The following is a 17,103-nucleotide window of genomic DNA, read 5'->3' on the forward strand; positions in this document are numbered from 1 at the left end:
AGCGATAAAGCAATTATTTTTAGAAAAATATTTTCTAAATCACTCATTTTACGCGAAATAAACACACTCTAACATAATGTTATTCCTTTTGTAGAACATAGTAGATCAAAGCTGGTCACCATCGTATGTGCCCTCATTCAATCGTCTTTGGATCGTTTGTTGTATTTAATAGCACGGGTCTTGATTTTCACCCCAAAAATTGAGAACGAAGATCTGTTTAATCGGAAGATTAATTACAGAGTCAGTTATCACTACCTGAATTTTGAGTATTATTTGGAGCTTTATGGTTATCCTTTTCGATGTCGTGCGCACGCTTGTGGGGGGCAGTGCTATCTACCGGAGGAAACTCCGAGCGGGCTGAGGAGGCTGAGAGAGGGGGAGCTGGCGATCTTGCGAGGGAATGGCCAAGGCCAGAGAAAATCGTACGACAGGATATACGATTACGATGTGTACAACGACCTCGGGAATCCAGACAGCGGCGCTGATAAGAAGAGACCGGTGCTCGGTGGCAAAGAGCTTCCATACCCCAGACGGTGCCGGACCGGGCGCCCTCGGTGCAAGACCGGTGAGTTGAGAGATTATTTGTTCTAATTATGACTAACGAAATATCCTTAAAACTCTTGGTGGTGCAAAACGAGCGTGCTTGTGAAAGAGCATAAAAAGAGGGACCACGAGCGTGAGTGCACAACCCTTTTAGCAATTGGAAAATGAAACTTTTGTATTCTTCTCTCGTAAAATCATAGTCACAGAAACGCCAGCCATTCATAATTTCATGTCCTTTTTGCATGCTTCTGGCTGTCATAATCTCTCTGTTAATGTAATGTGGACATTAAACTTGCCAGTATTACTTTAGCTACAGTTCAATGCAGCAACTCGTTGATTTTTGTTTTTCATCTTGACGAACGAATTGAACTTTCACATGTAATATCAAGCAGATCCACAGTCGGAATCAAGGAGCGGGAGCATATACGTGCCTCGAGACGAACAGTTCTCGACGATAAAGAACTTGACGTTCTCGGCGAAGACGGTGTACTCGGTGGTGCACGCACTGGTGCCATCCCTAGAGACGGCACTGGTCGATGCCGACCTAGGGTTCCCCTACTTCACCGCCATCGACGAGCTCTTCAATGAAGGTGTCAACTTGCCCCCGTTGCAGAAGCAGGGCTTCCTCAAGGACCTCTTCCCTCGGCTCATCAAAACCGTCGCCGATACCTCCGAAGATGTCTTGCGCTTCGAAACCCCTGAAACCATGAACCGTAAGCAAACTCTCTCTCCCTCTCCCTCTCCCACTCTCTTTACTTAGATTCTATGTACTTGTTTAGGTACGCTTGGACAGCTGTCTCACATAACTTTCCACTGGTTTTTTTTGTTTTTTTGGAGAAACTTACGTGATAATCCTTCATTCTCTCTATTGAAAATTACATTATTCCTCAACAATCAAACAAAATTTAATGTATTATTCATCTCCGAGTTCCTCCTGCACAGTAATTAGTTGTATTGTTGCACCCTACAGGAGATAGATTCTTTTGGTTAAGTGATGAAGAGTTTGCTCGTCAAACCCTAGCTGGAATCAACCCATATGCAATCCAGTTGGTCACGGTAAAGATTATATGTGTCTATACACAATTCAACAATATGATTTGCTCACATACAACTAATTAGCTTCCGCGATGATTATTCCCTTAAAAGACTAAAAAAATTTCAGATCACCATGGTGGGTGTTTGCTTTCTATAAACAAGTGGTATTAAAATGTACTCGGGAATGGCCCTTGAAGAGCAAGCTCGACCCTAAGATCTACGGTCTGCCTGAATCAGCCATCACGACAGAGATCATCGAAAGGGAAATCAAAGGCTTCATGACAGTCGATGAGGTATAAGGATACTCTCTTGACTAAGTATTGTTTTGTACAACCTCTTCGCACTCTAGGGTTGAGCATAAACCTAAATCCCACCGCCCCATTTACTGAAATTTGACTTGAACCTGACCTTTCCGGTTCGGTTCAATTTGATTTTGTGCAGGCCATAAAGCAAAAGAAGCTGTTCATGTTGGACTACCACGACCTGCTCCTCCCGTATGTGAACAAAGTGAGGCAGCTCAAGGGGACAACCTTGTATGGGTCGAGGACGCTCTTCTTCTTGACCCCAGATGAGACGTTGAAACCACTTGCCATCGAGCTCACACGGCCGCCGACCGTCGATGGGAAGCCACAATGGAAGCAGGTGTTCACCCCGTCATCCCATTCCACTAGTATGTGGCTCTGGCGGCTCGCCAAGTCCCATGTCCTTGCCCACGACTCTGGATACCACGAGCTCGTTAGCCACTGGTAATAAAATAAGTCAATCATTACTTTCGACAGGCAACAAAACAAAAAAAAATTGTAGATAAAATACATAGAAGTATACTAGTAGCGAAGCAGGCTAATGGCTCCTCGTGAGATTTGAGTACGTAGGTAATGTCGTAATTGTTCCTTACAATAGAATGATTTGCATGTAAAACGTGGTATTATTTCAAGAAGTACCCATTTGCATAAACGCTGATAGGGTGACTGATGTTTCTCCGGCTTTGATCCTTGTAGGTTGCGGACTCATTGTGCCACGGAACCCTACATAATAGCGGCAAACCGGCAACTGAGCGAGATGCACCCGATCTACAAGTTGTTGCAACCCCACTTCAGGTACACAATGGAGATCAATGCGCTGGCTCGCGGGTTTCTCATCAACGGCGACGGCATCATTGAGAGCTCCTTCTCTCCCGGTAAGTATTCCATGGAGCTCAGCGCTGTCGCCTATGACAAGCAGTGGCAATTCGACTTACAAGGCTTGCCCAATGACTTGATTAGCAGGTATTGCACATCAATTAATTAGTTGCGCACCTCTTTTTTCCTTTTACAAAATTAAGGAGAGCAAAAAATATGAAAATGATTGCCACATGGAGTGTTCAGAAAAAATTACTTTGTGAAAATTGCTTTCCTGATCGTGTCAATACTTGCCAGGGGGTTGGCAGTGGAGGACCCGACGGCACCCCATGGCCTCAAGCTAGCGATCGATGACTACCCCTTCGCCAACGACGGCCTCCTCTTGTGGGACACCATCAAGGAGTGGGTCACCGACTACGTCAACCACTACTACCCCGACCCGACCCGTATTGCATCAGACAAGGAACTCCAGTCATGGTGGACCGAGATCCGGACCGTTGGCCATGGCGACAAGAAAGACTCCCCCGGGTGGCCTGACCTCAAGACCCCGTCCGACCTCATCCACATTACCACCACCATGGTCTGGGTCACCTCCGCCCACCATGCTGCCGTCAACTTCGGCCAGTACACCTACGCCGGCTACTTCCCAAACCGGCCCACCATCGCCCGAACCAAGATGCCCGTTGAGGACTCGACTGAAGAAGAGCTCAAGATATTTTGGGACAAGCCCGAGGTCACGCTGCTCACATGCTTCCCATCGCAGATACAGGCAACGAAGGTGATGGCGGTCCTCGATGTGTTGTCGAACCACTCGCCAGATGAGGAGTACCTGGGACAAGATCCGGAACCGGCGTGGCAGGAGGAGCCGGTGATAAAGGCAGCGTTTGAGAGGTTCAACGGGAGGCTGAAGGAGCTAGAGGCCATCATTGATGCGAGGAACAATGACCAAAGGTCTAAGAACCGGAACGGAGCCGGGATTGTACCGTACGAGCTCTTGAAGCCGTTCTCCGAGCCCGGCGTGACAGGGAAGGGAGTTCCATACAGCATTTCCATCTGAGCAAATGACATTCTTGTTCGTGGAGGCGGCCACAGTGGTTGCAGAGAAAAAAACGTACTTTTTCTATTTTGGGGAAGAAGAGGAGTGTGGTATAATGGGATAATCCTAATTTGTGGACAACTTTTTTTTTTTTTAATTTCACGATCTATTTTGTCGTGTTACTAGTATCTAGGGAATTATGATTAAACGATTAATTTTAGTTCTAGTCCTCTATAAATTGCAAAAATAAAAATGAAAATAAAAATAAAAATAAAAAGTGACGATGTGCATAAGACGTTATTTCCACTACATCTATCTTCTTCATAAATACCATATTCCACTACTGTTACATAATAATGCAGAGCCCAAAAAACTTGGGTAAATGGCAAGCTCAATAGATTTGCTAAACATGCTTCTCAGCCACAAGTGAGAGAGAAGGGCATGCACCTGCAAGCAAATTGATGGGGGTAAAAATTAAATGGATTAGATGGAGTTAGAGAAGTGATTAAACAAACTGTAGGTCTTACAATCATCTAAAAACTGTTATGCTAGCAAAGCCCTTGGAGTTATTATTGCCGGCATCATGCAAGTCTAGTTCCTAGCACTCTTATATTGGGCCATGTGACCGACACTAGGGCCCAGGTCTCTTAAGGCCAAGCTCCCGACCCTAGTGCCCATGCCTGGGTTATCGACATCCATGTGACACTCTAAAACGTCATGCGACATGATACTTATTTTTTATTTTGTTTAAACACGTGGAAATACAGTGAAACAATCACATAGATTGGTAATAGGAATTAACAAATTCAAATAATATACATATGTATCTTTTATTTTTAATGTTGTTGCGCGGAACCAAGTGATCGAACGATAAAATAGACAGAACATGAAAATAAATCGGACATCATATGTTCGTGGTTCGATCATAGAGACCTACGTCTATGGTGAGAGCAACATCGAATTTCACTATAGATCAAGCGATACACGGAGATTACAAACCACACTCGAGTTACTCAAACACTCTCAGTATTTCCCAAGCCCCAATTACATCCAACAACGCACATAGTGTTTAGCTTTCAATTCCTAACGAAATAATCTCTCAATCTCGCAAAAGAATTACACAAATCTAACCTCAAGATTTAATCGGTTTCGACACTTGAATTCTTGATGCAATTTTGCGATCAAAACCCATGAAGAAAACCCTTGCCAAGCACTCGATCATAAACCGACGCTTCAAGACTTCGTACAATCAACAACGGCGTACAACTCACGGAGAATTCTCTGCACGGCCAAAATCATCCTCCAACCACGAGCATATATATGTCAATTCTTGGACCACATGAAACTAGAAAAGAAAACTTCAAGTAATATTCGGTCAATCACTTCAAGGCTTCGACTTATCCGTTTCCTTCTTTGACCAAGTCCACACTGGACTTTTCAAAATTGCCCAACTCTCCAACGTAGATTCCCTTTTGTTTTTCCTTTCTTTTTCACGGTCAAACCATGGATTTCAATGTGCAATAGGTTTAGTAGATTTCAAACTTTATCCAATCTTGCCAAAAGATATTCAACACAAGATATTATAGTTTGCTTGATTTTGGATGTTCGTAAAATATTCAATTTGAAATATTCACAGTTTCATGTTGGGCTCAAACTCGAAACATATTTCTAACAAATATCCATCTTTCGAATATTAATGCAAGCACCCAAAATGTAGTAATAGCGCATTAATCCCTAGAAGAAGGTCAAGTCGACTAGCATCGCTATGTTGACACCTAAATTTTGATGGCCTAGTTAGTCATTTATTGTATAGAAAATTAGGGATGACTTAGCTCCTAAACAAAAATAGTAATTAAATAAGATATAAATATTGCGATTATTTGCATTAGTAGTTAATTAAGCCAATATAATTTGCATGTTAATTGGATTGGCGATGAATGGTTCAAGTGAATGGTTTTGAACTTAATTGATAAAATGAATTTAGCCCATGGAAGCATGTAATTTCGGTCAAGCCCCTTTAAAATCTTAATGACCGAAAATTGCACAATAATAAAGCAAAGTTGGAAGAATGAAATTATTAAATGGTAAACTTGGAAGATAATTCAAATATTTTGGATATCCAACTAGAGAAAATAATCAGAACATTGCCTAGGGAAAAGTATAACAAAGTCCTAAACCTATTGCTTTGGTACCAATTCAGTCCTTAACCTTTCAGTTGGACAAATTTAATCCTAAACCATTTTACATTGGTACAAATTTAGTTCATCCAGCCAATTTTGGTCAAACTCACTAACGTGGACACCAACGGTGTCGGGTAGGATGATCGACGTTGACGTGGATATGTTTTAATAATATTTTTTTAAAAAGAATTATTTTTCCTTTTTCCTTTTTTCCTTTTTTTTTCTTTAACGAAGACGCACCATCTCCTTGTCGTTGAGTCATCATCTTCGTCTTCTTTTTCACCTCATTATACCTGACCCGATCTCTCCACCCCCCCCTCTCTCTCTCTCTCTCTCTCTCTCTCTCTCTCTCTCTCGATCACCTCTGTGCATAAAACCGTGTGTGGTCTGGTCTAGTTCAGGCCGGAATGACATCAATTGTCCATCGCGCTGGGGATCGGAGAGGTGGACGACGTGCTGGTCAGCATCTTGGTCCGCCTCCCGCCGAAGACGCTACTAAGGTGCAAGCTCGTGCACGGGCGATGGCACCACCTCATCTCCGACCCTGTCTTCATCTTCGATTACTCTCGATGTCGTGCCTTCCTCCACTCCTCTTAGTTTCTATCTCCAGTATGTTTCATGCAACCCACAAAAGAAAACCCTAATCGGTTCTAGTCCCAACTCTGATATTGACCTTAATAGGGCTAATTTGATCAAAGACAAGAATGGCGTATGTATTAAGCATTCGTGCAATCGCCTGCTCCTTTGAATAGCTAATGTGCGATTGGCGAAGCAGCCTTCACCTAGATCTTGCTAGGCTGGCTGCCCTCGCCGCCGGCCAAAGAGGGCTAGCCGACCCTCTTCGGGGCCGGCGAGGGATGTCGACGACCCCTCACCGGTCAAAACTAACGTTCAAGGAAGAAGACAGACAACTTCTTGAAAAGGAGATTAATGAAAATAAAAAAAGAACAAATAATTAAAAATATTATTAAAATATGTCAATGTCAGCATTGATCATCCTACACGGCACCGTTGGTGTCCACGCCAACGATTTCACGCCAAAATTAGCCGGATGGACTGAATTGGTGTCAATGCAAAATGTTTATGATTAAATTGGTCCAATTGAAATATTTAGGGCTATATTGGTACTAATATAATAGATTTAGAACTTTTATAGTGCTTTTTCCCATTGCCTAAGTTGAATATCAAAAGAACATCGACTAAGTCGAATATCATAATTAGGAAATAAGATATATTGGCTCTTGTAAAATAACCCTAGGGTTAGATCTTATAAATAGCGACTTTAGGGTGAAAAAGAGAAAAGGGAAATCGTGAGAGTCCGGCCACGGTTCAAGAAGAGAGATAGAGGGGCTCACATATCATACATAGTGAGAAGTCAAGCGATCCCGTGTGGTGATTTCCCAGCAAGCGGTTTCCTAGTCTTAACGTCCTTCCCGTTGATAGCGGTCATGCTCACCGAGCCAAATCAGCTTCTTACCAAGCCATCTAGCACCGACGCCACCGCCCTCAATATCTCGATGAGGTCCTTGTAGTCTTGATGAACTCCTTGAGCTCTTGGTCTATTTGTTTTGGAGGTTTTCCTAGTGAACCATGAAAGGGTTTTCACCCTAGCGGATGGGTCCATCAATCATCAATTCTAGTGACACCATCGCACCAGACCAGTACTTGCCGTGAGCTTCCTTGTCTGACATGCGATCACCTCTTTGCTATGCTGATATTGCTTTGCTTTTTTACATGTCGAGCTTGCGGCTGTTTCCAATCCCTACCAAGCAACCCTCCCTACGGCGAGCCCTACGGTCTCATCTAGAGTCTCATCATTTAGAATTCTCTAAATGTACAATGCACGCACAAGCGGAGAGGGAAAAAAGATCAAACTAGGCACTCAATGAATGAATAATAGTGAAGCGGCGAGATTTGTCAACAATAGCATACGATGTTGGGGAATTTGGATAGTTCAAGCTAGTGAGTGGGATTACTTGGTCAAATATCTTACAGTATTTGGATCAAGAAAATGTGAAGGATGTGAAGCTCTCTTGATCTTTGAAATTTTTTATTTTGGATTCTTGTACTCTCTCTTTAGCCTTGAGGTCTCATTTTATACTCATTTACCTTCAAATTAGCCATAGCGAGGTCGCCAAAGGATCACTCTCCAAATTTCCCGTTTGGATGAGATTGTATATAAAGGATTTCATAGCCGTTAAGAATGCCAAAGAAAGAATCTCCCATTTAATCGGATCGTTCATACAAAATTGATCAGGGTTTTTCAAGGCGGAGTTGTTCATATGGTAAGCCATCATCATCTTCCTTAATCCATGCCCTTGGATGATCCTCATGATTGATAATCTTCAAGAATGAATCCATCTTGATTTGCTAGCTATTGTGATAATATAATATAATCTCAAATGTATCTCATGATGGTATGATCATTGCCCATAAAATACTCCCTCAGAGCTTGAGTTTTGCGACAATGTCCGGGCTCCTCAATCAGCGTCAGAGCTCCTTAAAAAAATTCAATCTTGTGTAACTATTCTTTAATAATATAATGTACTTTAGGGTAATCTGCAAAATAATATTTTATTGCATTAACTCAGATTTTAGAGAATAATGATTGTTTTGTCAAGTTCAAAATTGATTAGGGATTTTTGTCAACAATCTCCTCTCTTTTTAATAATGACAAAACTATCTATACAAAAATAATAATTTTGGATAAGAGTTGTAAATAATCACAGTCAATTACTTCTCAATGATATATCATTTAGTATGTTAGCAAAAGAAAGTTTTGAGTTATAGATTAGTAAATTCGAAGTTTGAATTCATTCTCGGAATCTGATTCAGTTTCTCTTTCAAAATATGTAGACCTTGTATAAGAGTTTGAACAAGTTTCGTTTGTTCTTTGCACTAGGTTTGGCTTCGAACTTTAGAACCTGTCGAGTATTTGTTAGACATGAAAAAATTTCATTTAGTCTCATTGGTAGGTTCAGTTCCGAACTTCGAAACCTATATTTTCTAGCCAACTTAAAACCTATACTTCGACAATAGTTTTAAATAGTATTTGAATCTATAAGAAGTGCAAGTTTAGCAATATTAATCTATATGTCTATATATTTCACTCTCTCCTTTTTGTCGCTAGCACAAAAGACATAATCAATCCAGCATATTTATTGAATCGAAATATTTCAATCAAAGTAATTCAATCAAACCATCATTTGTGTAGAACAAACATCTAAACATTCAACTCAAAAACATCTAACTTCAAGAAAGAGAACCAGATTTGATAAAATAAGCGAATGAAAATAGTTCTATTTGGTATGGGTGTCAACGGTTCGGTTCGATTCGGTTTTTCGAAAAAACCGAACCGAGCCGAACCATTCAGATGAGCAGATAAACCGAATTGAATCGCAAACCAAACCAAATACGAATCAAACCGAAAATCTAATTCGGTTTGGTTTGGTTCGGTTCGGTTTTTCGATTTTCCTTTTTTTTTCCCCTTCTTCGTTTCGGATCGGGCGTTGTCACTCGTGGAGGACCAAGTTGCATATGCTAGATTCTTTGAAAAGCCCTTCGTCGGCCCCAAGTCCAATTCATGGCCCATGAGTGGACCACCCGAGCTGAGGAGGGGCCCAAAATTAAAGAAATCTTGATAGTGTGTGAGGGTTGATGAATTTCCTTGTACATGTACATTACTGCCAACCCTAGTCCCGACTCTCTCAATCTTGTTGCCGTTTACGCTTCATCCTCGTCTTCATCAACTCAACTCACACATGCCGAGAAGCTCTACACCATCACCTTCCGATCCGAGTCTCTACCCGGAAGCCATGACATGAGATCCGTTCGCCCAACACTTCCTCGTCGGCTCCCTCCTAAGCTGGTTCATCTACGCCATCTCCAACGCCAAATCTGGGGAGGCGAAGGCCCCAATGCCCTTGCTTCGCTATGGCCGGTGAGAGTTCGGGACGGCCTCGCCGCCTTCGGTGAGGGGCCGCGATCCCTCGTCCATGGCCGGCGAGGGTCACCGGCTGCCGGCCCTTAGCCGGTGTGGCCGGCGGCCCCTAACCATTTGCAGCTTGCAATAAAGAGGGGAAAAAAAGGAAAAATGAAAAAAATGATTATTTCTTCCAAATAGCTAATCTTAACTGTTAAAAAGAAAGAACACATTTCGATTCCCGGCTCGGTTAACCGAACCAACCAAAATAACCCGAATTAAAAAAGAAAGGATGGTTATTTTTCATTATATGTATCAAAAACCGAACCGAACTGAAATGTGCGAGATTTTCGGTTCGGTTCGGTTCGGTTTTTCGGTTCGGTATTGACACCCCTACTATTTGGGAGGGTTTGGAGTTGAAATTGATAGGGATGGAGCTTGAGTTGATGTGGGAGGTTAAATGTTGGAAGGGAGTTGAACTAAAGCTAATTTTGAGAATTGTTCTAACTTCTAATCGAGTTCATCTCTCATCCATTTGTTTCATCTCTAGAAAAGTTAAACTAGCATTAGAGTTCATATCTCTCCTCAGCTTCTAAAATTCGAATGCCATTTGCTCTTTCATCCCATTAGTCTCGACATAAAATGCTTTCCACATGTCTTGAATATTCTTTTTCAATTCAACCTATCTATATAGAGTTTCGTTGAGCAGTTCAAAGTTTGTAGCTTCATGCCATTCTTCATCCCGAGTCCGAGTTCCGGCATGAGATAACTCCTCCCGAGTCTTAGCTTGCTTCTTAATTAAGAACATTGGAGAGCCCTTTAGAGTAGCATTTAAGGCGGTCTTCGGTTGGTTTTTTTGTACATCAACATCATCCATATTCATTTGTTCAAGACGGCCATCCTCAAACCGAGCTTCCTTCTAAGCATCCTTCTTAGCTTCCTTTTGTTGAGTAAGCTTGGGAACATTAGCATATTCACCCGTACCATCTTCCTCGTTCTCATTAATGACAACCTGGTACTTATCTTCCTTGTCTTCATCGAGGGCGATCTGGTATCCTTCCACCTCTTGTGGAATCTCCTATTCTTTCTCTTCTTGCTCAAACCGAGCTACAATAGTGTCTTCAAAAACTATTTTCATAATAGTCTGGATGTCCTGCTCTAGCTCTTTGTCTTCCATCTCCATTCTTTCTTACTCGGCTCTTGCAGTAGCTACCCTTTGTTCATGATATTTCCATTTGAATTTATCATAGCTAAGTTACTCATCATTTGGATTTCTCTATCTCAAATTTATTGAGGATTCTTTCAAGTAACCTATGAGCAAGTAGCCTTCTCCTTTATCCCGAGTTGGTAGATTTGTAGGCTATCTTTTTCAGTCTCCTTTTTCGCATGGACAGAGATGATTGTCCAAGTAAAGTTTCGATGACCTGTTCAGCCTCTACAGTTGCTAATGCGGGAAGATCAACTATCACCACAAAGTTCTTCCTATCTTTCCACTATGCATCCGAGAATTTGTATTCCATCTTGTTCATCATTTTCTCGTTGGTGACAATTTGAGATAGTTGAAGAGTTCTGAGCTTGGCTAGAATATCAATCTTCAAATACTCGAAGATTCTGGTTATCACAAAGCCATAAGGAAGCAAACCTTATTTTTTCTAAAAAATTTGAACGTATGAAGGAATATAATGTGAGGCGGGGAAAAGGATTTGCCATTTAATATGGCCCGGATGATTGTGGCTTCATAACAAGAGATATTTGTTTTGGATGAGCCTTTGGGTCCGAGGCGGTTAATGTCTACCTTGTGCATAGCAATACATTTTAGAAGGAAATGATTGTAAATAACATGAGGTTTATTTGCCATAGTGAAATGAGGATTACCAGATAGAGCTTTGTAGGCATTTTCATCTGATAGAGGGATAGGAGCGAAAGTGTAATTCTTAGAATTTAGAATTTCAACAAGTTCTGAAATACTCGGAATGTAATTTTCATCAAAGAGAGAGAACTAAATAGCATTTGGACTGGGCTTATAAAAGTTTAAAAGAAATATGCAGTCGGTTCGGGATAATAAGGAAAGTTTAAAGTGCAGAGTTCTTGCAAATGCAATTTAGAGAGCAGGGTAGGATATGAAAGCCAACCTTCTTAAAAGACTCAATATCAACCGGTGTGTTATTCAAGACAGTTTTAGCAAGCATGGATTTATAATACTCATGACGACCATTAGATCTGAACAACTTGTCCTTCCGGCCCTATTCAGCCATAAACTTCATCTTCATTTCCTTGAACATAAGGAAAATCTTCTCTCACATTATCAACAAGAGGATCAACCTTTTCTCATTCATATCTTTCCTTTATTTTAACTTCTCGAACCTCCTTAGACATGGCGGGTTCCCCAACCTTTCCTTTTCCTTTTCTAGATGATCTAGATTTTGCCATCTCTGCCTCAGCTTTTTTAGCCAATTCTCTAGCAACCTAATTTCCATCCCAATCAATATTGAGTCAAAACTTTGTAACTCTCCTTCATCCAGGAATCCATTTTGTTTAATCAAGAAACCAATAGTTTCTTCACTACTAACTTTCATTTTCATACTACGAATCGTTTGTGTGATTCTCCTAGTGAACTTAATTTTTCTTCCTAAAGGACCAAGTAGCCTATTTAGCGGTATAGGCACATTATTTGCGAGTTGATCAATCATCTGTGGCATCTTACGAGCCTTGGTCTTAGCAAAGTATGGAGTTGTTGTAGCAAACTCTATTTGAGGAGCGTTGCTGGAATCCTCATATCTTTGTTCTTCCCGACCTTTATCCGATGATCCGGTAAGATTGTAGTGAGAAGGAGCATCGATTGGAGCCTTAAGTCGTTGGAGTAGAATCTAATGCTACAATCGATACTCCTTCTCACCGCGATTTTATTGGATCGTCAGACGAAGGTCGGGAAGAACAAAGACCTAAGGATTCCAGTAATGCTCCACAAATAGAGTGTGCTACTACAACTTTATCCTCTATCTTGACCAAAGCCAAAAAGATACAATAGCTAATTGATCGATTCGTGAGTCAGGTACCTACACCTGTTGAATAGGCTGCTCTTCCTTTAGAAAGAAGAATTTGGTTGGCTAGGAAAATCACAAGAACGATTCGGACTATGAGAATGCAAGGTGGAAGAGAAGAGACTATTAATTTCTCAATTAAACAAAATAGCTTTATAAATGAAAGAGACTTGTAGAGAAGCTAGAAATGCTAAAGGATTGGTCGATAAAGCCGATGCCAAGATGGCTAAGTATGTGACTTCTAGAAAAATAAAAAATAAAAAAAAAGGTAGGGAATCTTCCATGGCTAAGGAAGTTTCAGAAGTTGAAACAAAGGAAAGATCTAAAGGAGAAAATATTGACTCTCATGCTGATAATGTGAGAGAAGATAACGATGAAATTTTTTTGTCTCGGTTCAAGGAAATGAGCATCATGTTGTGGCTGAACAGGGTCAAAAGGACAAGTTGTTCTGATCTAAGGCTCATTATGAGTATTATAAATCTCTGCTTGCTAGAACTGTCATGAATAATAGACCAATTGATCTTGAGTATTTTGAGAAGGCTGGCTTTCAAATTCAAGCGCTGCTTTCTAATATGCATTTGCTTGAATTCTTCACTTTAAACGCCCCTTGTTATCTTGAACCGATCGCATATTTCTATTCAAACTTTTCTATGCTCAGCCCAAATGCTTTTCAGTTATCTCTCTTTGATGATCAAAACAACATTTGAGTGTTTGAGAACTTGCTGAAATTCTAAGTTCTGAAAAGCGCACTTTCACTCATATCCCTATCTTAGATGAAATGCCTATTTTGAGAAGGCTGGCTTTCAAATTCAAGCGCTGCTTTCTAATATGCATTTGCTTGAATTCTTCACTTTAAATGCCCCTTGTTATCTTGAACTGACTGCATATTTCTATTCAAACTTTTCTATGCTCAGCCCAAATGCTTTTCAGTTATCTCTCTTTGATGATCAAAACAACATTTGAGTGTTTGAGAACTTGCTGAAATTCTAAGTTCCGAAAAGCGCACTTTCACTCATATCCCTATCTTAGATGAAATGCCTATTTTGAGAAGGCTGGCTTTCAAATTCAAGCGTTGCTTTCTAATATGCATTTGCTTGAATTCTTCACTTTAAACGCCCCTTGTTATCTTGAACTGACTGCATATTTCTATTCAAACTTTTCTATGCTCAGTCCAAATGCTTTTCGGTTATCTCTCTTTGATGATCAAAACAACACTTGAGTGTTTGAGAACTTGCTGAAATTCTAAGTTCTGAAAAGCGCACTTTCACTCATATCCCTATCTTAGATGAAATGCCTATAAAGCTCTATCGGGTAATCCTCATTTCACCAAAGCAAATAAGCCTCATGTTATTCACAATCATTTCCCTTTGAAATGTATTGTTCTGCACAATGTAGTCATTAAGCGCCTCGGACCCAAAGGCTCATCCGGAACGGATGTCTCTCATTATGAAAGCCAAGATCATCTTGGCCATATTAAATGGCAAACCCTTTTCTTTGCCTCGCATTATAATCCTTCATATGTTTAGAATAGTAAGGAAAAATAAGGGTTAGTTGCCTTATGGTTATGAAATCACTAGAATCTTCAAGTACTTGAAAATTGACATTCCCGCCAAGCTCAGAACTCTTCCAACTACCTCAACTTGTCACTGGTGGGCAAATGATGAACAAGATGGGATACAAATTCTTAGATAGATAGTGGAAAGAAAGGCAAAAATTTGCCGCGCTATTTGATCTTCCTACATTAGCAGCTGCAAATGCTGAACAATCGACTAAACCTTCTCAAGGACATTCATCTCAATCCACAAGAAAGAGAAGACTAAAAATGATTACCCACAAATACACCAAACCAGGACAAAGTAGAAGGCTACTTGCTTAGAGGCTACTTGGAATAATCCTCAATGAGTCCGACATGGACATTTCAAAGAATTCGGGCAAGCACACTAAGAATGATATAGAGTGTGAAGGGAATCTCAGTGTTGAGGAATTTAGATAGAAAATTCATCAAGAAAGGGTTACTACTACAAGGGTTAAGTTAGAAAGGATGATGGTAGCGGATGAAGAGATAGAGCGGGATATCCAAACTTTTGTGAGAATAGTTTCTGAAAAGGCTACCGTAGCTCGGTTTGAACAAGAAGAGAAAGAAATATAAGAGAGGGAAAAGGAAGAAGAGGAGAATCCACAGGAGATTGCCCTCAATGATGACAAGGAAGATAGGTATCGGGCTATCCTTGATGAGAACAAGGAAGATGGTATAGATGAATAGGCTAACGTCCCAAAGCTTACTCACCGGAAGGAAGTTTAGTTTGAGGGGGAGCATACTGAATAAATGAACATGGATACTACTGATGCACAAGATACCTTACTCAAGACCAATTTGGATGCTACTCTAAAGGACACTCCAATGTCCTCAATCAAGAAGCAAGCTAAGACTTAGGGGAAGTCATCTCATGCTGGAACTTAGACTCAAGATGAAGAACGAAATGAAGCTATAGACTCTAAATTGGTCAAATAAATTCTGTATAGATAGGGTGAATTGAAAGAGCATATCCGAGGTATGTGGAAGACAGTTTGTATGGAAATTGATGAGATGAAAGACAACATGGCATTCCAGTTTCAGAAGCTAAGAAAGGAAATGTCTTCCAATGCCAATTTAGTTGTTTTGGAGATGTCTCAAATGGGAAAGAAGATGGATAGAATAGGAGATGCACTCGATCAGAAGTTGGAATAGTTTACAAAATTTGCCTTAGTTCAACTCCCTTCCAACATTGCACCTTCCACATAAACTCAAGTCCATCGACATCAATTGTAGCTCCAAATCCTCCTAAATAGAACTATTTTCAATCGCTTATTTTATGAAATTTGGTTCTATTATTTAAAGTTGGATGTTTTGAGTTCAATGTTTAGATGTTTAGTTGCTTTACTGCACAAGTACTATGGTGGTTTGATTGAACTACTTTGATTGAAGTATTTTGGTTTAATAAATATGTTGGTTTGATCTTTTCTTTTGTGCTGATGACATAAGAGAAGAGTGAAATACTCTCATATACAGACTAATATTGCTAACCTTGCACTTCTTGCAAATTCAAATACTATCTAAGAAGACTATGCAAGTAAAGGTTTTGAGTGTGCTATGAAAATATAGGTTCTAAATGACGTAGAGATTATATAGGTTTTGTAGGTTGAAATTAAACCTACCATTGAGAACAAATGGAATTTGTTCATGCTCTTATAAATACTTGACATGTTTTAAAGTTCATAGTCAAACCTAATGCTAAGAACAAATGAAACTTATTCAACTCCAATACGAGTTCTATAGGCTCTAAAGGAGAAACTGAACTAGATTCTAAGAAGGAATTCAAACCTTGAATTCACCATTCTATAACTCATAACTTTCTCTTGCTAATGTACTAAATGATATATCATTGAGAAGCAATTGACTGTCATTATTTACAACTCTTATCCAAAATATTTATATTTGTGTGGATAGTTTTGTCATCATAAAAAATTGAGAGATTGTTGGAAAAAACCCTAATTGTTTTGAAATTGACAAAACAATCCTATATTCTCTAATGTCTGAGTTAATGCAATGAAATATTATTTTGTAGAATATCCTAAAATATATTCTATTGTTGATAGAATAATTACACGAGATTGAATCTGCTTAAGGAGCTCAAACTCTGTTGTAAAGCTTAAGTTCTGAGAGAATATTTCATGTGCAACGATCATATTATCATACAATACAATTAAGATGATATAATTGAGATATTATACCATCACAACGGCGAGCAAATCAAGCTAGATTCATTCTTGAAGATTATTAATCACGAAGATCATTCAAGGGTGTGGATTAAGGAAGATCGGGATTGCTTACCACGGGAAGAACTCCATCTTGGGAAACTTTGACCACGATTGTATGAGTGATCCGATCAAATAGGGGATTATTTCTTTTAATATTCAACGGCTACGAAATCCTTTGTATACAATTTCATCCAAACGAGAACTCTAGAAACTTTGCAACGGCTAGTTTGAAGGTGAACCATAAAAGAATATCTCAAGGCTGAAGAGGGTACGAGAGTCCAAAATCTTAAATTCCAAAGTTCAAGAGAGTTTCACATCCTTCAATTTTTTATCCAAACATTGTAAAATTTAGAGGATTTCATTCAAGTGTTTCTGTAATAGATGGGAAGTCTATTGACTTGAAAATCATCAAGATGTTATAACCTTTAAG

The 17,103-nt window shown here is 40.0% G+C and overlaps 1 protein-coding gene across 3 annotated transcripts in view; it reads left to right on the plus strand.

Annotated features, from left to right (window-relative positions):
* LOC115738228 (linoleate 13S-lipoxygenase 2-1, chloroplastic-like) overlaps positions 1-17,103 on the plus strand; it is a 52,486-nt gene that overhangs the window by 22,874 nt on the left and 12,509 nt on the right. The window contains exons 3-9 of one of the 3 annotated variants that reach the window (XM_030670791.2): positions 328-565; positions 936-1,256; positions 1,514-1,599; positions 1,761-1,871; positions 2,020-2,324; positions 2,577-2,843; positions 2,994-3,768. The exons of the other annotated variants lie outside the window; for them this stretch is intronic. Coding sequence (XP_030526651.1) covers positions 328-565; positions 936-1,256; positions 1,514-1,599; positions 1,761-1,871; positions 2,020-2,324; positions 2,577-2,843; positions 2,994-3,753 — 2,088 coding nt within the window. The 3' untranslated portion in view covers positions 3,754-3,768. Of the gene's footprint in view, positions 1-327; positions 566-935; positions 1,257-1,513; positions 1,600-1,760; positions 1,872-2,019; positions 2,325-2,576; positions 2,844-2,993; positions 3,769-17,103 lie in introns of those variants that run through there. 3 annotated transcript variants of the gene reach the window in all.

The sequence above is a fragment of the Rhodamnia argentea genome, chromosome 8 (assembly GCF_020921035.1).
Source record: "Rhodamnia argentea isolate NSW1041297 chromosome 8, ASM2092103v1, whole genome shotgun sequence".
Lineage (NCBI taxonomy): Eukaryota > Viridiplantae > Streptophyta > Magnoliopsida > Myrtales > Myrtaceae > Rhodamnia > Rhodamnia argentea.